The following is a 24,055-nucleotide window of genomic DNA, read 5'->3' as shown; positions in this document are numbered from 1 at the left end:
AAACAGCGCTTAAAGTGTTGGTGATGTAATTGTATTAAAGCCAACACAAGTTTTAAAAATTCATGATTTAGAAAGTGCCCCCATTCATCAATCGCATTACAGCAAATTTGCTTCAACAACACCCGCGTTATAGCAGAACAAGATATATGTATTAATGACCTAAATTTCAGTATACTAAATATACGCAAAACCTGGAAATGAGAACCATGAGGAATGAAGTGGCAGTTTTTGAGAGGAAGTAGACTGATGAACTTAATGCAGGAATGTGGCAAAAAAGCCAGAGGTGACACAAAGGAAAATAATTATGCCGTGAGTCATTATGATTTAGAACATGCTGCCTGATAAACTGGTGGAAACAGATTCAATTATAGCTTTGAAAAGTGATTTGCAGTATAAAATTGGAGTACGCATAAATTGTGAAAGAAAACTTGTAGTGCTGTGAGGAAAGAGCAAAGGTGTGTGTCTAATTGAAGCGTTTTTTAAAAAGGCAGTACAGGCAAGATTGGTTCAGTAATTGTGCTCTATTGTTCTACGATCCTATGATGCAGGATATGTTGAACTCTTCAATATGAAAGTAATATGATCAGGTTTTACAGCCATTGAGTATATCGAATACATGAAAACTTTGTGACACAATGTGTTGTGCAACCTGTTAATGTACTGATCATGAATTCGCTTTCAGTCTGTTGATGTGAACAAGCTTAAGACTACTTTCCTCCAGCCTCACAATAATGTATCTATCTTTACCAACTGTACATTTTTCAAATTTATATGACTAGGTATTACAGTGCCTCTTGTTTCATTAGTTTGTACTATTTAGTGTTAATGTTGCTATGCACTTCACAATATTGTACATAAAGGTACTTTAAGATAAACAAATACAGGGAATTAAATGAATGTATTTCATCTGTTAGTAACTAATAGCAGTCTGTCAGAGGCATCTGAGTGAAGGCATAAACAGTTTATTTTGTGTTTGGAATTACTTCCTGGGGGTAGTTAATGTGACACACAGTTTGTCAGAAATGAGCAAAACCAGATCAGTCAACCAGATTCTTGCCTAATGCAGCAGAATTACAAAGGATATGCGTAAACTAATTGTACTCCTTTGCTTAAAGGAACTAAGCACAACCAACTTGTGGAGAAAGATTCTTTGTTTATGCAATTCATTAAAAAAATCATTGTAAAGAATTTACAGATCTTGAGTCTTCCTCTGGTGGCATTGTTATGTGAACGTTGTGGTTTAGTCAGCAACATACACAGCTGTAAACACTTTACAGGGAATGCCTTGTATTTTGAAATGAATTGTAACCTCCAACCTGGTATGGCTTCCATCATATTAATATCCATTAGTCTTCATGAAATGTTGTTTGTAAGCAGTGGCAAAACTCCTAATAATTACCACTGCATTACATTATAATGACTCCCTTTTCCCCTCCTTTCTTCAGTTTTACAAAAATGTGTTTATTTCAACTAAATAAACTTTGTTCTTCCTATATACTGTCACTCTCATTCAAATGAAAGGTCAGCTAGTTGGAATGCAGTTGATTCATTCAACACCTAGATTAAAAGCAAACTAAAATTATGTATGACTAGAAACTTTGTTTTCGACACAGAACATGAAAATAGTTATTGTGGTTAATAAGTAAATAGCTAAATGCATAGTTTTCATATGTATGCTTGCAATGGCTCTTTATTTTGCTTCCTTCTCCCTGTGAACCCAAGGAAAGGAACTTTACTAAGCATCTAATGGGGAAGTGTTTTCTGTGCTGTGATGTACAGAAAATATCAGTGTTCATGAGTAGTCAACGTTGGCTAAATTGGTAACATGCTTTCATTTGAATCTAGGAGATCATGATTTCAGCTTGCACCTCAGACATTTAAGTGCAATTAGGTTGAGATTTCGCTGTAGCATTGGGGAAATCTTATATCTTCCTTCAGATGAAATTCTAAAATGAAACTGTTTCTGCACTCTCTGGAGAATGTAAAAGCTCAATGAATTATTTTGAAACTGCTTTTCCGAGTTTTTCTCAGCAGACATTACTGATTATTTGGTCATTATTAATTGGTCTGCATTGATTGTGAAGCTAGGAGTTGAGAGAATGGGGGAAGTTGGATGAGGAAAGAAACTATAAATTAATTGAAACAAATACGTTTAATTAGTAGAAAAATTGCAGTATAAATGTTATGCAACAGCTGCAGCATGTAAGAACTTAGGAATACCACAGGCAATCCATAGCACCCATAACTTCAGTAAATTTCTATAGACCTGCAGCGTGAGGAGCTTCACTTCAAAACTTTTTGATTGAGTTTGATCTATAGTATAAAGTGTTCTTTTTATTTTACTTCATTTTAGGTTGTGGACTTTAATGAAAGAAAGGACTATCTTAAAACCAAGGACTTTAGAGAAAAAAAATTGCTGCTGTTTCAAAACCAGGTTGCTGAGACTCATTGTATGTACTGTTTATACTGCTGCTTTGTTCAAGCAGTGGGAGAAGCTGTTTGTAGACAGGTCAGCCTCTTGAGGTATGTGTAAGGTGCGATTCAGTTGGCAACAGGTAAATGATTGACTTGTGGAATTGAGAACAGTTGTGGATGCTAAAGGTCATTAACCTGATGACCACTATCTGTTTGACTCATGGCAAAACAGTTGGTCGGTATGAATGAGACAGTGAGAAGTGTTTTGACTTCTGGTAAAAAGGAGTGGTGATCCTCTCACTCTCTGCAATAAACGTACCTATTGATGAAAAACAGCTTTTTTTTTCTCGTCTACTTGCCATAACTCTTTAACAGTAACTTACAGATTTTGCAGTTAGTGTACCAATCATCTGTAGCTATTCCAAAGAAGGAAAAGAACCTGGAGAAAGGAGAATGAAGAACAGAAAGCCTTTTCATGCAGAAGTATTGTCCCATCAAACCCTGTGGACTTTTGTTTTCTTTCACCCATAACATCAGTTTTTTTTTCTGTTTGTTTGCCTGTGTCCATATATATGTGTAGAGTCAATAAAGTGTGGTGCTGGAAAAAGCACAGCAGGTCAAGCAGCATCTGAGGAGCAAATGAGTCAGGGTTAAGCTTGAAACGTCGACTCTCTTGCTTCTCAGATGTTCCTTGACCTACTGTGCTTTTTCCAGTGCCAACTTTATCGACTTTGACTTCTCCAGCATCTGCAGTGGTCACTCTCTCCATGTGTATGTGTTGGGGCGAGGGTGGGTGGTGGGGTTGGTTGGTGAGGAGGTGAGGAGGAGATAGAGAGCAGGATTGGGGGTGGTTGGGGTTTCAGTTTTAAATAAGAGTTACATGTCAGTAGTTCATATTTGTTTATCTGTGGTTAGAATCTCTTTGTTTGTAACATGTAGAAGTGTCTATTAAGTATAGAAATGTAATCCATGTATTCTGTTAACCTGGATCAAGTAAGTTGGAGAGACAATTTTTAATACATTTTTTTTACAATGTTTAACTTTTGTAATGACTCCAGAATAGACAAATATTTCAGCATGTTACCCAGTGAACTGTAATAACAAACATTGTGACTCATTAGGGAGGGGGAATGTTATCTGGGTGCTTTGTTCCAGAAGGCACTCATACCACTTAGATTAGCATCATCTCATTTGGTCAGTGGTCAGGTACACGATTGAGATGGTGGGAGTGGAGGAGACTCAAGGATGCAATTGTCCAACAAACTTGAGATTTTTTCAGCTAGTATGAATGAGTGCAAGGGTGAGTGAGGTGAGCAAACTAATAATAATATTATGGTACAGGAAACCATTCAAATGGAGGGACTTAACAGAGTGAGTAATTGTAGAGAACAGTATTTTCATGATGATTGTCACACTTCTCTGTCACACTTCTCTGTCACCAAGAACAAGAAACCAGTCGGCTTTGTTGCTTGCCCGGTGACAGGGTTCAGAAATTCTGCTCAGAGCTATAGAGGACTTGCAGTGGAAGGGGAGGATCCAGTTGTCATGGCCCATGTAGGTACTAATGACATGGGTAGGACTAATCAGTTTAGGCATTCCTGATGAAGGGCTCCTGCCCGAAAGGTCGATTTTCCTGCTCCTCAGATGCTGCCTGACCTGCTGTGCATTTCCAGCACCACTCTAATCTCCAGCATCTGCAGTTCTCACTTTCGCTTAGGCAGTTCTGCATAGGCATATGAGGAAATAGGCCCTAAATTGAAATGCAGAGCATCGAAAGTAATAATTACCTGAACCACATGCATATTGACATTTTGTAAAGAAGATTAGCAAGATAAGTTCATGCCTCAGGGACCAGTGTTGGAGACATGTATTTTAACTTGTGGGACACTGGCATCAGTAATAGGAAAGTTGGCGCCATACTCTTGAGACAGATTTCACCTGAATAGTGCTGAGGCAAGTTTTCTAATGACTCATATCATGACGAAATTGGAGCAGGATTTAACCTGAATTGAGGGGGTGAAATGAATTGTGTTGTGGAAAATTGAGTACATTAAATGGAAATAACAAGGTAATAGATCAAGAATTTATAATCTCAAAATTTCAGCTCACTGCCAGTTAGGGAAGCCCTGATCTAATACCATCTTCAGCCTACTTCTTAAGCTATTCATGGATCTCTTTTCCTGTGAGATGTATTTCTTGTTGGACTATAGATTTATTAAGATTCATACAGGACTTGATGTGGTAGATGCAGGAAGAATAGGTCCCTTGCCTGGGTGGGGTCGGGTAGGTTTCATAACTGGGTGACAGACTTTGAATAAGGGGAAGGTCATTTAGAGCTGGGATGAGGAGGGATTTCTTCCTTCTGAGAGTTGGGAATCTTTGAAATGCTCTTGCCCTGTGGCTGTAGAGGTTCAGGTGTTGATTATGGTCAAGATTGTGATTGACACATTTCTAAATATCAAAAGTATCAACAGATATCGGGATAGTGCAGAAAATGGAGTGAAAGTAGTTAAGTCATGATTTCTTGAATGTAAGAGAAGACTTAAGTAGCTGAATGGAGCACTGCTGCTTCTACATTTAGCATTATTTATGTGTTCTTGCTGTCAGAAAACTAGTTTCCAGATTTTTTGCATTGCAGCTATCTACACTTCAAATGTACTTAATTGGCTACAAACTTCCATGCCATCAGAATGAGTTCATGATATATGTTAGTGCAGGTCTAGATTTATATCGAGATCAGAGGAATAGTTAGGCTAAAGTCATTGGAAATTTTCTTTGCTGACTTTGAGGTTGATTGGATCTCAAATTTATTTTGCTTTAAAGCTACGATATTCTTCTCCCATTTTTGTTCTGTTCCACCACCATTAAAGGACATGCTGTCATATATATGCATCACATGTACCAAGGTCTCTTGTTATTTCTACATTCTTGGGAGAAGACCATGCGTCTGTTGCTTCTATTCATTTGTATCTTTTCAAGATGAACATTTGTGTATAAGACGTGGAATTTTGTAAGCAGACGGATTAATTTGCTTGTAATAAGTAGAAAAAAGTGTACTAGCCTGCATATTATAAGGTCATTGATGCCTCTAAACTTTGACTAGTAAATGTGAGAGATCTATCAAGCTATTTCAGAATTTCTGGATTACTGTCTAGAACGTGCAGATTTTGAATCATGATCAATATGTATTTGGAAGTATTGAGTCTTTGCCAAATTTTGTTTGTGAATTTATCGGATGTTATGTGATAGTTTGTTAAAAAAATCTGAAATAGCATTTGTCTACACATTTCACTTTGCTCTCTTCCATAATTTGAAGGTCTGGTTTTTGTTCCCAGGTTCTCTTAAACTGTCTGCAAATAAAATAGATTGTTTCCACTGGTCAGAGAGATAGTAATTGGAACAGAAAAAATTAAGATCACCAGAAAATAAAGAGGAACTTAAGAAAAGTGTCAGAGGTTCTTAAGATGTGGGATTATTTACCACTGGTTGTTGTTGAAGCAGAGTCCATAAATTCTATTAAAAGTGAATTGGGCAGTTGTTTGCATAAAAAGTGTGATATTACAGGATCGCTGAGTACCATGAAATGTGAAGAGTATTGTATCTTAACAGAATCAAAAGTAATGTCAATGAATCAAGCAAAGCAAGCCATTTCATCAGCTGTGATGAATTTGCTTTTAGGAAGTGTTATGGAACTAAGAAGATTATAGCAATGATGAGTGTTTTCAGTGACAGAAGCAGAGAATACAAGCAAAAAATACACACACTGGGTTATGCATAAACTCGACCAGGTAAATTGGAAGAAGCTCATTGCCAGTTAGGGAATAGAAAGACTTGTAAAAGGTCAATTGTGAAGGCTGTAAGGTCAAGTCCTAATGGCTTGCAAGGCAAAAGATTGACAGATATTAATGGATAGAATGCATACTGTGGTTAAAAATATATGGAATAAAATATAACGCAAACATGGTGGAAGTTATGAAAATTGGAATGGGACTGAGAAAGGAGAAATCAAGATATAAGATCAGTAGCAGGCACAGGTATTACAATTTAGGTACCAAAGAAATGTTGGAAGTGGAGTAGCATTGCCAAAGAATGTCATTATATCTTATTTATGAAGATTTGTTGAGTGTAAGCATAAGTAAAAGATCTGAAAATAATTATCAAAATTGAAGACTCTTGTTGCACACATTTGACAAAAGCAAAGACTAGGACATTTCGAAGTGGGAGTCTGGAAGAGGGTAGAGCAGGTCAGCTGGGAGAGAACACAAACAATGAAGAAACTTAAGAGTGGTGAAAGAGGGAAAAACATTTGTAAATATGATCAACTAATGGCAGCATGGTTGAATTGGCCTTCTATTAAGCCATGAGAAATGCTGAAGGAGGAATGTCTTGCAGCAATTGTACAAAGTGTTGGTGAGAGTATTTCTGCAGCTTTGGTCACCGAGGAAGGGAGCTCTGGCTATGGATGAAGTGCAGCCAAGGTTTACCAGAGTGATTCCTGGAGTGGCAGGACTGAGTTATGAAGAGAGACTCGATTGCTTAGGATTATGTCATTGGAGTTTAGAAGAACGAGGAGCGATCTCATAAAATAAAATTCTAACAGGACAAGAAAGGATATATGCTGACATGAATATTCCCAATGATGAGTTGGACCAAAAGGTCTGTTTCCGTGCTGTATGACTTTATGACTGCGCAGTCCATAACCAGAGGTTACAGTTTAAGGATATAGTGTAGGCCATTTAGGATTGAAATAAGGAGAAGTTGCTTCACCCAGAGAATGGCGAGCCTGTGGAATTCTCTGTCACAGAAAGTGGTTGAGACCAAAACATTTAATGTTTTCAAGAAGTTAGATATAGTTCTTGGGGCTAAAGGGACCAAAGGAAATGGGAAGAAAGTAAAAACAGTGTACTGAGTTGGATGATTAATCATGATCAGAATGAAAGACAGTGGAGGCTCAAGACCGAATAGCCTACTCCTTTAATTTTCTGTTTCTATGTTTCTATGATTGAAGAAAGATTAGAGGAATGTAGATCAAGAGGAAGAACTAGAATTATGATAAACAAATTGAAACTGAAAATGAAAGGCTTCTATAATCAAACAAAGAGTGGAGTCCATCTGTGAAAAAACGAAGAGAGGATCTGCTCTTATGCAGATCATAAGTAAGCAGAAGGGTATAATTAGGTTCCAGAAAATTCTGGAAACACTCAACAAGTCAGACAACACCTGTGGGTAGCAAAACAATTCGATGTTTCAAGTCAATGACTTTTCATCAGAACTATTATAATGACTCTGGTGTTCTCTTCTCAGATGATGCCTGACTTTCATTTTCTGTTACTCATTCTGTTTCCTAGCATCTGCTGTTGGATTTTAACTAGGTTGATTGTGGAGAAAAATATCTGCAAGTTTAATGGCTGAATAACTTGTTTCATTACAGTGACATTCTATGATTCTATTAGAAGTTTAGAGGTAATGGATGAAAATTGAAATGATTAAGTATTCTGAGGCATGATGGCTTCTGTGTTAAGGCCAAGGAGGTTATTCATTGTGGGGCATGGTATTTTCCTGTTCATAGATGGTCTGCTCGTGTTTAATAGTAGATACATTTTAAGGTTGGGCACTTAGACATTGTCTGAGTAGTGCAGTGTTTATTATGCATAGATGCTTTATCCTCCTACAGAAGATTACTAACAAGGATCACTTCTCAATGTAGCCTGACTAAGAGCAATCCATTTGTCATACATCGAAACAGGCTCCATAAACAAACTGCTAATGAATCTGAGACCATTTTGACTTTTCTGTAAACATGAAAATTCTGACACTCATAGCATCTGTCTCTGGCCAGTTTCAAAATGAACCAATACTGAAAGCAGTGATTGAGCAAAATATATTATTAAATAAATTTATTGCTTGTAGACCTGCAAGTATACAGATTCATGCAGTACTTAATCTGCTTTCGTCTGGCACTATTCTCTGGGGAATGAAATGTTGCTGGGAAAAATGTACATTTCATGTAATTGAATCCAATTCTAAAAGTTATGCCAGTCATTTAATGTACATTGAAAATGAAATAAGCAACCCTTTTCACTACTGTTGCATTACAAAGCTGTGAATTATGTGTATATATTGCTTAAGCATGAGCAATCTTGAAATGTCTGTCAGAACAGTACTCCCATCTAGTGAAAGTTACTGTTTTTGCATCCATGAAATTGGTCCTGACCTACACTGATCTTAATAGTGTGTGTGTGATGAATTTTGTCGACTTGACTTTTGCTTAGCATATTAATACTCAATATTCAGACTGTCTTTCAACTTTGTTGCCACATGGAGATGGAGAGTCAAGTCGAATCAGCCTCCCTATCCCTATATTTGCAACAAAATAAAATTGAAACACTGAATGACCCTCAACAAAAACAAAGGTTGCTGGAAAAGCTCAGCAAGTCTGGCAGCACCTGTGAAAAGAACTTAATGTTTTGGATCTGGTGCCCCTTCCTCAGAACCACAAAATGACCTGCAAAATTGCTCCAATTGTTTCTAACCAGATTTTTAAAATAACTGGCCAGCATTTATTATCCATTCCTAGTTGCTATGAGAAGGTGGTGACAAGCTGCCTTCTTGAACCACTGCAGTCCGCATGCTGTAGGTTGACTCACAGTGTCCTGTGGGAGGGAATTCCAAGATTTTGACCAAGTGACAGTGAAGGAATAGCAATATGTTTCCACATCAGGATGGCGAGTGGCTTGAAGGGGAACTTGCAGGTGATGGTATGTGCTGCCCTTGTCCATCTTGGTGAAATTGGTCATAAGTATGGAAAGTGCTGACTATCTGGCAGCCACAGTCCTTCTGTCAAAAGTACAGTTTAAAACTATAATAAACTTCAATGTCTCTGCTTCTCCAACACATTCACTGTTAGACTGATTGGCACCATAACTGCCTATGAAGCACCAGTTAATATCCAAACATCTGCCATGTGTTTGAAGGACACTGCGTCTCTGGAATCAAAATATCTACACCATTCTTTGAACAAGAATTAACCTGCAGTTAACTTCCAGTTTGTTCTTTTTTTAAAAAAGGTGCTCGTCACAACTCAAAAGTGACCTTGAGCTCTCAACTCACAGTTCACAGTTCCAAACCAAAAATGATAGCAAGAAAAATAAAAGAGATGTAAGCAACTTTACATAAATTCCGAAAACAATACATATGCATTGAAGTGACCACATTTTTTTGAAACTTTTGTACAGTGTCTTATTTTAGTAGACATACTGTTGAAACTTAAAGCAAATGATGTTTCATTTCTGATCTGTCAATAGTTTATTATGGTCACCATTTCTGAAACTAGCTTTGTATTTCAAGCTTTGGGGACATGGGTTTGCATCCACCAAGGCAATGGTGAATTTGAATTTAATTAATAAATCCCGAATTAAAACTTAGTCTAATGGCAACCATGAAACCATATTCAGTTGTCATAAAAACCCATTTCATTCACTGATGTCCTTTCGGGAAAGATGTTTACCATTGTGGCATGTTCTGGTTTACATATATTACCAGATCCACGGCAGTATATCTGCCCTCTGAAGTGGCCGGACAATCCACTCAGCTGTATTTAATCTCTACAAAGACATATAAAAAGAAAACAGACCTGTGCATGGAAGGCAAGTGCAGTCACCCTTGCCTGTAGCCAATTGTCAACTGTTTTGAGACACCAGTCAGAGTAGAATGGAAGGAGTTTGAGAACAACTGCAATTGTGAAGAGGGCAGAGTACTTGCAATTAGTCCTGATTAGATGCAATAATTATAGTCATGGTGCTTCATTACTGAGTGAACTGATACCAGTTCAGTCCATTGTATGATATTATTGTGTACAAGCATATTGAGAAGAAAGAAGAAAATACCAATGATTATGCAGTAATATTGAGTGGTAATAATGAACAGCAAGACAATCAAGTGTCATCTAAGAGCAGTCAAGAACATGCACCTCTCTACATGAGTATGCAATCACCAAATCAGTATGAATTATAAAAAACTGCAAAGGATCACACTGAAGTTAGAAATATTAATTTTTAAAATGGTTTTACTTATTTATGTAATTATCAAAGTGACAACATGTGCCGATACACAACCATGGATGAGTGGGCATTTTTTTCCTTTCGAAAAATAGGGATGTATTCTGCCCCACAATCAGAATGTAGTTAACTTGATGTCATCACTGTTTCATAGCATGTGAACTGAGGTATAAAAGACTGAGTTTCCGTCTTAAGTGGAGCTTTTAAAACTTTAACAGAAGCATTACCCGTTGTGTGTGTGTGTGTGTGTGTGTGTGTGTGTGTGTGTGTGTGTGTGTGAAAAAAAGTGGGGGGGGTACTTTGGAAATCAAGCTCCACTATTCCCAGAGTCATCACAAAATTGAGAAGAGTTTGGGAAACACTTTCCACTCTACCAGACTTATGAACTCTGATCCAACGAAAATGTTCACCAGGTCTCTGTACCTAACAGGAAAATATCATAATCAGCTCGTTAATCTTAACCAATGGCAAATGTAAACTGCTAACTTATAACTTTATAATTTAAGGGCTAATCTTTCATAAACATCCCTCTTCACAACAGAGACACAGTAAAACAGACAAAACATGGATATTAAGTGTAGAAAAGAAAATCAGGGGAAAAAACAGTTCAATAGCATGTCTGCACTGCAGGATTCAATGAGTTGCTCTCTTTCTGTTTCTTTTGGTTCATTTTTAATTCTTTGCTATTGACACAAGCTTGATTGTACATCCATTGTCTTTCCTTTGTAGGTTAGGGATATTTTTCACATTTTTTTGAAAGTGTTTTGATTCCCCTTCAGTAGTATTTGCAGAGAGATGAGTGAAAAACAGCTAAGTCCCTCCACAGGAGAAAGACATGATTTTTTTTTTAAGTCATAGAGCTATACAGCATGGAAACAAACCCTTTGGTCCAACTAGTTCATGCCAACTAAATATCCTAAATGCATCTAGTCCTGTTTGCCAGCATTTGGCCCATATCCGTCCAAGGCAGCGTCCGAGGAGCAGTAAAATCGATGTTTCGGGCAAAAGCCTTTTTTTAAATTCCTGATGAAGGGCTTTTGCCCGAAACGTCGATTTTACTGTTCCTCGGATGCTGCCTGAACTGCTGTGCTCTTCCAGCACCACTAATCCAGAATCTGGTTTCCAGCATCTGCAGTCATTGTTTTTACCATATCCATCCAAACCTATTCACACATCCATCCAGAAGCTATTTAAATGTTGTAATTGTACCCGCATCAATCATTTCCTTTGGCAGCTCATTCCATACATGCAACACTCTCTGCATGAAAAAAATTGCCCCTTAAGTCTCTTTTAAATCTTTCGCTCTCATGTTAAACCTTTGTCCTCTAGTTTTGGACTCCCCTACCCCATGGATAAGACTTCGTCTATTTACCCTACCCATGCCCCTCATGATTTTGTAAACCTCTATAAGGTCACCCCTCAGCCTCTGATGCTCCAGAGAAAAAAGCCACAGCCTATTCAACCATTCGCTATAACTCAAGCCCTCCAACCCCAGTAACATCTTTGTAAATCTTTTCTAAACCCTTTCAAGTTTCACAAATCCTTCCAGTAGCAGGGACACCAGAATTGCACGCAATATTCCAAAAGTGGCCGAACCAATGTTCAGTACACCTGCAACATGACCTTCCAACTATGCTCAATCCACTGACCAATAAAGGTAAGCATGCCAAAGACTTTCTTCACTATCCTATGCACCTGTGACTCCACTTTTAAGGAACTATGTACTTGTACTCCAAGGTCTGTTTGTTCAGCAAAATTCCCCAGGACAGGACCATTAAATGTTTAAGTCCTGCTCGGATTTGCCTTTCCAAAATGCAGCACCTCTCATTGATCTAAATTAAACTCCAACTGCTACTCCTTAGCCCATTGGCCTATCTGATCAAGATCCCATTGTTCTCTGAGGTTACCTTTTTCACTCCAATTTTGGTATTATCTGCAAACTTACTAACCATACCTGCTATGTTTACATTCAGATCATTTACATAAATGATGAAAAGCAGTGGACCCAGAACTGATCCTTGTGGCACACTATTGGTCTCAAGCCTCCAGTCTTGAAAAACAACCCTCCACCATCACCTTCCGTCTTCTACCTTTGAACTAATTCCGTATCCAACTGGCGAGTTCTCCCTGTATTCCATATAATCTAATCTTGCTAACCAGTCTACCATGAGGAATATTGTTGAATGCCTTATTGAAGTCTACATAAAATATGTCCACTGCTCTGTCCGTATCAATCTTTTTCACTACATCTTCTAAAACCTCAATCAAGTTAGTGCGACACCATTTCCTATACACAAAGCCATGTTGACCATCCCTAATCAGTCCTTGCTTTTCCAAACACATGTAAGTCCTGTCCCTCAGGATTCTCTTCAACAACTTGCCCACCACCGAGGTCAGGTTCACTGGTCTATAGTTACCCTGGCTTTTCTTTACCACCTTTCTTAAATAGTGGCACCACGCTAGCCAACCTCCAGTCTTCCAACGCCTTACCTGTGGCTATTGATGATACAAATATCTCAGCAATCAATTCCAAAGCTTACCACAGAGTTGTAGGGTACACCTGATCAGGAAATGGGGATTTATCCATCTTTGTGTTTTCAGCAGTCTGGTTGTTTTCCCTTTGCACAGGTTATCTGCTGTTCTGCCCCCACGTGAGGGATAGTCACCTGGTCAAGAGCCAATCAAATGTTGTCAAGTAACCATCACTTCATGCGATTTGGAGGGGCCATTGTTGGACTGGGGTGTACAAAGTTTAAAATCACACAACACCAGGTTATAGTCCAACAGGTTTATTTGGAAGCACTAGCTTTCAGAGTGCTGCTCCTTCAGGTGGTTGTGGAATATAAGGTTATATTCCCCAATCTACCATTGGTATCAAATCAAGCAATTAACCCTGCTTTCAGTTTCTTTTTAGTTCTTTGCTATTGACACACAAGGTTGTTTGCACACCGTACAGATGTATGGGAACACCACCTACAAGTTCTTGTCCCAATTCAGAATGACTTAGTAGCCTTTTAAAATTAACAGACTTAACATGATAATATTCCTCGGTTTACTATTTTCAGTCATCCCTTAATAAGGTGTTGGCTAGCTTGGGATGTGAGATAAGAAGTTCCTAGTCCTCTTCTACTTAATGGAGTCATTCCAAGTTTTCAGAGAGTTATGGTTAACTGACCTCAGGATCCATAAGCTATGGTTTGCATGAGAGAATCTTTTGAAAGGTAAGTTCACAACATCTTTCACATGGCAGCTATGTTACTTCCCTGGCCATTCACCCATCATAATAGGGTGGTTATGGTAGGGGATTTTAACTTTCTAAACATAGACTGGGACTGCCATAGTGTTAAGGGTTTAGATGAAGAGGAATTTGTTAAGCATGCACAAGAAGGTTTTCTAAGTCATTGTGTGAATGTATCCACTAGAGAAGGTGCAAAACTTAATCTACACTTGGGAAATAAGGCAAGGCAGGTGACTGAGGTGTCAGTGGGGGAGCACTTTGGGGTCAGCGACCATAATTCTATTAGTTTTAAAATAGTGATGGAAAATTTAGGCTAGATCTAAAAGTTGAAGTTCTAAATTGGAGAAAGACCAATTTTGACAGTATCCGGCAAGAACTTTCAAAAACTGATTGGGGGCAGATGGTCGCAGGTAAAGGGACGGCTGGAAAATGGGAAGCCTTCAGAAATGAATGTCCAGAGACAGTATATTCCTGTTAGGGTGAAAGGAAACGTGATAGGTATAGGGAAGGCTGGATGATTAAATAAATTGAGAGTTACGTTAAGGAAAAGAAGGAAACATGTCACGTATAGACAGGGTAGATCAAGTGAATCTTTAGAAGAGCATAAAGGCATTAGGAGTATACTAAAAAGGGAAATCAGGAGAGCAAAAAGGGAACATCAGATAGCTTTGGCAAATAGAGTTAAGGAGAATCCAAAGGGTTTTTACAAATGCATTAAGGACAAAAGGGTAACTAGGCAGAGAATAGGGCCCTCAAAGATCAGCAAGATGGCCTTTGTGTAGAGTCGCACGAGATGGGGGAGTTAGTAAAAGAGTATTTTGCATTGGTGTTTGTTGTGGAAAAGCACATGGAAGATATAGAATGTAGGGAAATAGGTGGTGATATCTTGAAAAATGTCCATATTACAGAGGAGTAAGTGCTGGATATCTTGAAACACATAAAAGTGGATAAATCCCCAGGATCTGATCAGGTGTACCCAAGAACTCTGTGGGAAGCTCGGGAAATGATTGCTGGGCCTCTTGCTGAGAAATCTGTATCACTGATAGTCACAGGTGAGGTGCCAGAAGACTGGAGGTTGGCTAATGTGGTGTCACTATTTGAGAAAGGTGATAAGGACAAGCCAGGGAACTATAGAGCAGTGAGCCTGACGTCGGTGGTGGGCAAGTTGTCAGAGGAAATCCTGAGGGATAGGATGATTAAGGATAGTCAACATGACTTTGAGCATGGGAAATCGTGTCTCGCGAACTTGATTGAGTTTTTAGAAGAAGTTACAAAGAGGACTGATGAGGGCAAAGTTGTGGATGAGAACTATATGTACTTCAGTAAGACGCTCAACAAGGTTCCCCATGGGAGACTGGTTAGCAAGGTTAGATTTCATGGAATACAGGGAGAACTAGCCATTTGGATATAGAACTGGCTCAAAGGTAGAAGACAGAGGGTGGTGGTGGAGGGTTGTTTTTCAGACTGGAGGCCTGTGATCAGTGGAATGTAACAAGGATCGGTGCTGGGTCAACTACTTTTCATCATTTACATAAATGATTTGGATGTAAGTATAAGAGGTACAGTTAGTAAGTTTGCAGATGACACCAAAATTGGAGGTGTAGTGGACAGTGAAGAAGGTTACCTTGGATTACAACGGGATCTTGATCAGATGGGCCAATGGGCTGTGGAGTGGCAGGTGGAGTTTAATTTAGATAAATGCGAGGTGCCGCATTTTGACAAAGCAAATCTTAGCAGGACTTACACACTTAATGGTAAGGTCCGAGGGAGTGTCGCTGAACAAAGAGAGCTTGGAGTGCAGGTTCATAGCTCCTTGAAAGTGGAGTTGCAGGTAGGTAGGATAGTGAAGAAGGAATTTGGTATGCTTTCCTTTTTTGGTTAGTGTATTGAGTACGGGAGTTGGGAGTCGGAAGGATGTTGTGAAACGTGAAGGGGTTCAGAAAACATTTACCAGGATGTTGCCAGGGTTGGCGGATTTGAACTGTAGGGAGAGGTTGAATAGGCTGGGGCTGTTTTCCTTGAAGTGGACAAAGTCATTTCCCTGGGGTGGGGGAGTCCAGAACTAGAGAGTATAGGTTTAAGGTGAGAGGGCAAAGATGTAAAAGAGACCTAAGGGGCAACTTTTTCATGCAGAGGGTGGTGCGTGTGTGGAATGGGCTTCTAGAGGAAATGGTGGAGGCTCGTACAATTGCAACATTTTACGGCATCTGAATGGGTATATGAATAGGAAGGGTTTGTGGTGATATGGTCTGGGTGCTGGCAGGTGGGACTAGATTGGGTCGGGATATCTCGTTGGCAAGGATGTTGGACCGAAGCATCTTTTTACATGCTGTACATCTGTATTTCTCTATGACTCTGTATGTTGCATAGATGCAATGAATCCAATGGTGACAAGGATATTTTTAAAAGAAAGCTTTTATGATTACATTACTGTTTAATTTTCCAATTTCTTTAAAGTCCTCCTTTCCAAACAAATCAAGTGTCGAAAATTCAAATCCTTTTCAAGTATCAATAGCTGTAACTACAAGCAGTTGAAATCTCTTAATCTTTTGTTAATGTTTATTTACACAAACAGCCAGAATTGCCAATCAAGCAGTGTTTTCCCTGGGGCTCAGCCATTTCAAAGGTTTAGTGGATTTTTGGGCAGTCAGCCAGGCCTCATTATGAATTCTTAGCTGAAAGCCATGGTATTGATTAGACTGTTGAACAGCTGCAAAATAGTACAGAATGGTAAGGAAAATAAAAATACAATTTTGTTTTTACTTTTGTTTGGTTTTACAATCTGCTTAATTTCTCATATGAAAGAGAAATGGTTAAATTTTAAAATACATTCATTGAATACAAAACAGTAATATATCTCTTTTCCTACTAGTTGACTTGGAACACATGCGAACTGTGAAGACAGAAAAGCATCAACGATTCTGCCAGGAAAACAACATTAGTGGTCATTTTGTGTCTGCCAAAACCGGAGATTCAGTGAGTTGGAACATTTAAAGCATTTTAGAACAGTGTGTTTACTTTAGATTAACAGAAGTGGATAAATGGAAAAAGAAAACAATGATCTTGAACCAGACATGCAAAGAATCAGTAACATGGAAGACCTTTCCACCTAATTAATTTATGGGTTGCTTTACTTGGTCACAGTGTCTAAAATGCTATATTTTTCTTGGTCAAGAATATTAGATTTGCACAAATAAGACAAAAGTCCAAGATTGACTTGAATTAATGCCAAAAGGCATACACGTCATGACAAATGAATAGGGAAGGATATTTCTGATAAATGGATGTTTAATATTTGCTGCAGTTAAAGAATTTATATTTCTATTTTAATTGTTATCATGTTATACAGTATGTATTGAAAACACAAGGGTCTGGACTTTCTGATGGCCAGCCAGTCTTCATTCATGTGTAGACACGAGTTGAAAGTAGGACCCTGCGGAATTTTCTTCCGAGCACATTCTGAAGGCATTGCCTGGGAATTTAAAGATTCTGCTGGGCAAGTCTTCTACATCTGGAGCCCTCTTAAAGTCTCAATTTCAGTCAAGAGTTCAGAATGTACCAATTACATTCAGGAAAAGCTGAACTATTAAATACCAAGTCTAACTCGTGAGTAACTATTCAACTGATCCCATTCTTAACTCAAATACACCCTCAACTGCACTTTGCCTAGATCATTTAGCTGTCAAGATACTGACCTGACACATCATCATTCCCCGCTGCCTTACTCTTGCCCCTTCTTCACCCCCTCAGGATTCAATCACACTTTCTGTGTTCTGAATCCCACTCCCCTTCAACTCAAGATATGGCCCACCTGCCTTCTGCTGCCAGCCTGAACCTATTCTTCTCTAGTTATGCAGCTGACCCAAAATTTCTGCTGCTTAACATACCTTTTTCCTGCTTCACAAATAGCCTCTCTTCCATCGCCAGACTCAACATCCACTCTTTTGTTTCTGTTGGACCTGATTTCTCTTACCCTTCTCAATCCACCCTCAACATTACACCATTTATCTAGCCAACTGGTCAGTTAACATGCTACTTCCTTTCTTCTTGGCATCCTAACCTCTATTTACCTGGCACCCTACCCTTAACATTACGCTTACCTTAGGTACTTGCCATCTGATAGCAGTTGTCAAAACGGCTGTCTGGATCTTTAAATGTCAGAATATGGACAAAGACTGCTGTGAAAAGTGGTAGTGGTTTGTCTTCCCCCAACAATTCTGCATTCCAAAACATCTTTTATTGGTTAGAGTATTAAGTACAGGAGTTGGGAGGTCATGTTGCGGCTGTACAGGACATCAGTTAGGCCACTGATGGAATATTGCGTGCAATTCTGGTCTCCTTCCTATCGGAAAGATGTTGTGAAACTTGAAAGGGTTCAGAAAAGATTTACAAGGATGTTGCCAGGGTTGGAGGATTTGAGCAGTAGGGAGAGGTTGAACAGTATGGGGCTATTTTTCCTGGAGCGTCGGGAGGCTGAGGGGTGACCTTATAGAGGTTTACAAAATTATGAGAGGCATGGATAGGGTAAATAGACAAAGTCTTTTCCCTGGGGTCGGGGAGTCCAGAACTAGAGGGCAAGGTTTAGGGTGAGAGGGGAAGATATAAAAGAGACCTAAGGCGCAACTTTTTCACACAGACGGTTGTACAGGTTTGGAATGAGCTGCCAGAGGAAGTGGTGGAGGCTGGTACAATTGCAACATTTAAGAGGCATTTGGATGGGTATATGAATCGGAAGGGTTTGGAGGGATATGGGCCGGGTGCTGGCAGGTAGGACTAGATTGGGTTGGGATATCTGTTTGGCATGGACGGGTTGGACCGAAGGGTCTGTTTCCATGCTGTACATCTCTATGACTCTATAACTGTCAGAATGGAAGCGTGGATCTGCGTTTCTGAAAGAACCCTGATCAAAATCTCCTCTCAGAAATGCAGAGGTCCCTCTTTTGTGAAAAGGAACTGAATGACAAACTGCTTAACATTGCCATTCCTCAGAAATTACAGCCTTTATTCTAACGAGCAAATTGCTAAATGGCTATTTGTCTTATGTAAACTACAGGTGGTCTTCATTTTGATCCATTTTTAAATATCATTTCATTTGAACATTGGTTTATTTCATGAACAAGCAATCAGATCATCCATAACCTGATAAAGATGAGGCTGAATGACTAAAAGTATTGGTACTACCTTCTATGTTCTCAAAATATTTTATCTCATCCCTTTATAAAACTGATATTTTTCATGTTGGAGAAATAAATTCTCTATTTGATTTTAGAAATGTCATCACATCAATTAATGCAAGTTATGTTTTATTAACTTGTACTGAATTCCTGAACTAAACTATAGCAGTTTATTTCTTAAATAATTTTGTAAAATTCTATTGTTTAACAAACATATCCTTATTGTGCCAGAATTAGCAGTGGCAATGAATGACTTATGGTTTCTTGGAGTGCCAATTTTTTTATATATATATATATATATTAGCAGGTACATTAGTTAAGTTATATTTGCCCTATGTTACATCAAAAAAATCATGTTGCATGTTCTTGTCACAATGCTGATTCATAGTGACGATTATTTTTTCAGTTTGGTATATGGTTTTGCAACTGGGTGCCATTTTGTGGGCTGTGTCAGTTGATAAAGTTAGATTGTTTTCAAGCCACTCAAAAAAAAATGTAAATTTTTTTATCCAAGTTTTTTGTCATATCTATTTTGTTTTGATTTTCATCAGTTTGGTTAGGACTTGGATAAAATGTCTTTTATAAAATACAATACATGATAAACTTCGGGATATGGGTAGACTTAATTTAAATGTCCAATGATGGGATGGAAAAAGGATTAATCTAGTTATTTTGGCAGCTGTGTATATTTGCTTATTTCTGATTCTCTTTGATAGGTATTCCTCTGTTTTCAAAGATTTGCAGCTGATATAATTGGTATCAAGCTAAATAAAGCAGAGATTGAGCAATCACAGGTATTGTAAAATCACTGAACTTAATTACTTTATATTAACCTATTAAAATGTTTTAATCAACCTATTGCTGTCTCAGAGTTTTATAGTTCACTTAATGATTTCATGAAGAAATAAATTAACATGTAATTTATGAAGTGCTATTCCAGAATTTATTCAAGTCAAGAGTGCATCTATGAAAAAAGAATTTCAGAAACCAGTGACGTACTTATGAAACAGTTACTATCCATTTATATAGGCATTATTACAAACAAAACCTGTTTTTCTTACTTTATATTCTTAAAATAAACGGTGATATCGTTTCTGTTTTAAATAAACAGTGCATTGATTGGAGCAAAACATTTCCATTGCCATCCAAAAGGAACAAAAGAATAAGGAACATTCTAGCATATGAGTAAGAAGCATGAGTAGACTATTTGTCCCATTAAGCCTGCTCAGCCATTTAATAAGATTGTGGCTGATTTGGTTGTACCTACAAATCTGCATTCCTGGCTATAGTAATAATCTTTTATTCCCTTGCTTACCAAAATCAATTCACCACTGCTATAAAAGTATTCAAAGACTCTGCTTCTATGATCTTTTCAGGAAGAGAGTTCCAAAATCCTATGACCCTCTTTGAGGAAAAGAAGGCCTCCTTTCAATTTTGTGGGTTTTTAATGCATTTTTAAACAGTAACCCCGAGTTATTGATTTTCTAAGAAGAGGAAATGTCCTCTTCATATCTACTCTGATATGACCCCTCATATACTTGAATGTTCAATCTTATATATTTCAATTGAGACAAAGTAGTAAATTGAATATAGAATCACAAAAATCCCTTTACTTCCATATGTTTATTCTCAGAATGTAAGCGCATTGCCATAATTACATATTATAGCATGAATATTTCAATGCTGTAAGATGCCTCAGGGTGAAGCAAGGTTCCTGAACTCTTCAGTCTTACTCCAGCAGTTCATCGTTATCTCTTATAGCATGTATTACTGACTTTTAATAAGAACGTAAGAATAGAAACAGGAGTAGACTATTTATCTTTTTGAGCATGTTCATAACTGATCTGACTCCATTTCACGTTCCTGTCTGATCCCGATATCCCAATCAAGTATTCTTCCCAGTCTTAAATAAAATTGTGAGATGGAACATGCACAATTCTAGGGAAGAGAATTCTGAAGGTTTACAGCGGTCTGAAGAAATTTCTCCTTATCTCAGTCCAAAATAATCAATCCTTTATTACATGGCTATGCTCCCATGTTATAGATTTTAAACTGGTGGAACAACCAGTTTAAACTGGTGGAACAAACCCCTACAGAATCTGTTTTAATAAGATCATCTCTCACCTGAACACTAGAAAATATATACTCTGTTTATTCAGCATGTCGTCATCATAGGATAAACCGTTCATTCTAGGAGCCAATGTAATAAAGATTTGTCGTACCACTTCCAAAGTAAGTATATCTTTCCTTAGACATGGAGAGGAAAACCAAGCACTGTGTTTCCATGTGATCTGATCAAAACTCAATAAATTGTAGCAAGGCATCCTTATGAGTTACACAATATGTCAAGGCTTCATTAGGAGCTTGTAACATACAACAATTGTAGCAACTTGCATTTACGTAGTGTTTTAATATATAAAAATGCACTAAGATAAGAATGCTGTCAAACAAACTTTGACATCAAACCACTAAAGGACATATTATGACAGTTGATAAAAGGCTTGGTCAAAGATAGGTTTTAAGGAGTGTCTTAAACAAGAGAGGGGAAAAGTGGTGGAGACATTAGGAAAAAATTTCTGGTTTACAGATTAGGTAGCTAAAGACACAGCCATCATTAGTGGGTGATTAAAACCAGAGATGCATGAAAAGCCAAAATTGATGGACTGCAGAAGATTGTAGGGCTCAAGGAAATCTTGGAGAGGAGTTGGGCAAGTTCATGAACACATTGAATTTGAGGATGAACATTTTACATGAAAGTATTACCATCTAGGGTTATCGCTGGGTGAGAAACCAGCGTCAATCAGCAAGGACCAGTGAACAAGGCTTTCAGCTTAGATTGAAATTCCAATAGTCTGATATTTAAACACAGACTGCAATATTACTTGTAAATCTTTTGTATCAATCATGAGAATTGTCTCACATACAGTAAAAGTAGAACATAAGAAAATAGCATTAATATTAGATGTAATAATGATTAGCACAAATTTTATTTCAGGGTGATCACGTACTTTTGCTAATGCAAGGCAAAATAGAATAGATCTGGGAGTTTTCATGAAACTGAGAGGAATATGATATGATAGCAATCATGTAGACATGGCTTCAACAGAGACAAAGCTGAGACCTAAATATAATAGAATTGTACTGCCCATTTCTCCAACTTACAATTCATATTATCTATTAATTCAAAAAAGTGTTTTAAACTCTTTAAAAAGCAGACTTCATGCATGTATGAAATAAACCTAAATTTGTTTGGGTGTGGTAGTGTTTGGGAGATTTATACTACTGGGAAATGTATAAAGTCTGGCTACAACCAGGTGCTGGTTCTACGGGCAAGTTGAGTTGTCTGACTCTAGGCATGAAGCTCTAGGTCAAATCAGAGGTCAATTTTTTGACTTGCAGTTCAGTTAACAAAGTTTAAATGGGAGATTGTCATAGTATGATGGCCCAACAGCTAATAATAAAACTTGAATTTTTAAGTCAGGTAGTTTCAGGAAAATTAATGATCACAAAATGGATTTAGTCTGATAACAGGGCTCGTGTGCATTATTTTGTTTTATGTTATGAAATAGTTTAAAGATCACTGCAAATATTTTGTTTATTCATGAATTATTTGTAAATTAAGTTGGATTAGTCTGGCATAATAAATATCATGAAGATGGTTCAGAAATCCCACTCTCCCTCCAATTTAAGCTAATTAAAATAGTCAGAAAAACTCAGTAAAAACTTTTAATGAGTTGCAGTTCTGATTTGAAGGGGCTGGCCATGATACCCACTCTCAGAAACTGAACAGTTGAAGACAGAATGGTACATGTTGGTGAGCTGTCCAAAGGTGTCACTTGATTCCGCAATATGTTCAGTGGTGCAGAAGGAGGCTGGATTAGAGAGTACCTTGGCACTGCACATGTGAGGGGAAAATGGTCATTAATACCAAGGCTTTAATGTGATCAGCACCCCATGGCATTAGGAGTGAGGACCAAGACTGCCGAGGAAAATTGGGTAGCCATTTTCCCCTTAGAAATGTTCCAGCTGGCAATTGAGACACAACTCTCAGATTCTGGGGCTAGTGGTGTTGAGCAAGAATATTCTTCTCAGGAGACCCGGGTTCATTTCCCGCCTCAGGCGACTGACTGTGTGGAGTTTGCACATTCTCCCTGTGTCTGCGTAGGTTTCCTCTGGGTGCTCCGGTTTCCTCCCACAGTCCAAAAACGTGCAGGTTAGGTGAATTGACCATGCTAAATTGCCCATAGTGTTAAGTGAAGGGGTAAATGTGGGGGAATGGGTTTCGGTGGGTTGCGCTTTGGCGGATCGGTGTGGACTTGTTGGGCCGAAGGGCCTGTTTCCACACTGTAAGTAAGTAAGTAAAAACTGAACTCTGGGCATTGAGAGGGGACAGAGAGGGAAAAAAAGGGCAGAACGGCAACAGAATTGAATTCACTGAATTTACTACTGAGCTACTTGGAGATGACTGAGAAACAGTGCTGCAGGAGGTTATAACTCTTCAAGCATATCGTCAAACATTTGTGGTCCTCATGCAGAAGATCTTATATCTTGTGATGCTGGTCACCATGGCCTGGTAGTGACCATCAAAATCAGTGTGACCTTACATGCATTCACTTTTGGCTCCTTTCAATAATCACCTCAAAAGCTTTGCTTCCAATGGATTCTCCCAAATGCAGGGTATCATCAGTTGCACCCACTGGCAATCAAGGCACCCAGTGATTGGCCAGTGAGATCCATTAGTAGGAAAGATGCACTCGCGCAATATCCAACTGGTCTCCAACCACAACAAAAGTTCTGCATTTGTTAGCATGTTTTCCTGCTAGGTGCCACAACTACTTCATCTTCTGCTAGTTTATGTTGCCTCAGTCTTCACTTCCAGCCTCAGTGTGTGGATCGATCCAAATGGATGAGAAATTCCATGAAGAGGTGGAAACTCTTCCACACTCTTGCTCACTTTTCCACAGGAATACCAGATATAGGCACAAAGATGATAAAACCAGTTTCACCTGCTTACTTCTGAAATCATGTCTCTGCTGAAATAGGGGGCTTTGGTAAAAACTGTAAATCTGCCCCTTAAGATAACATGCTTCCATGGGATGTTGATGTGAATCCCACAATTCATCTGATCCATACCTATCTCACTGGCTGTAGTAGATGGAAAAAAATGATGA

At 38.4% G+C, this 24,055-nt stretch overlaps 1 protein-coding gene across 2 annotated transcripts in view; it reads left to right on the top strand.

The window, feature by feature from the left end:
- Nucleotides 1–24,055, top strand: part of rab28 (RAB28, member RAS oncogene family) — a 153,252-nt gene that overhangs the window by 106,971 nt on the left and 22,226 nt on the right. For both annotated transcript variants that reach the window (XM_043694681.2, XM_043694691.2), the window contains exons 5-6: nucleotides 16,583–16,686; nucleotides 19,601–19,678. In XM_043694681.2, the coding sequence (XP_043550616.1) occupies nucleotides 16,583–16,686; nucleotides 19,601–19,678 (182 nt within the window). The remainder of the gene's footprint in view (nucleotides 1–16,582; nucleotides 16,687–19,600; nucleotides 19,679–24,055) is intronic.

The sequence above is a fragment of the Chiloscyllium plagiosum genome, unplaced genomic scaffold, assembly GCF_037043375.1.
Source record: "Chiloscyllium plagiosum isolate Xiang-an unplaced genomic scaffold, Cpla_swu_hap1 HiC_scaffold_1, whole genome shotgun sequence".
Taxonomy (NCBI): domain Eukaryota; kingdom Metazoa; phylum Chordata; class Chondrichthyes; order Orectolobiformes; family Hemiscylliidae; genus Chiloscyllium; species Chiloscyllium plagiosum.
This window is presented reverse-complemented; position numbering and strand designations above follow the sequence as displayed.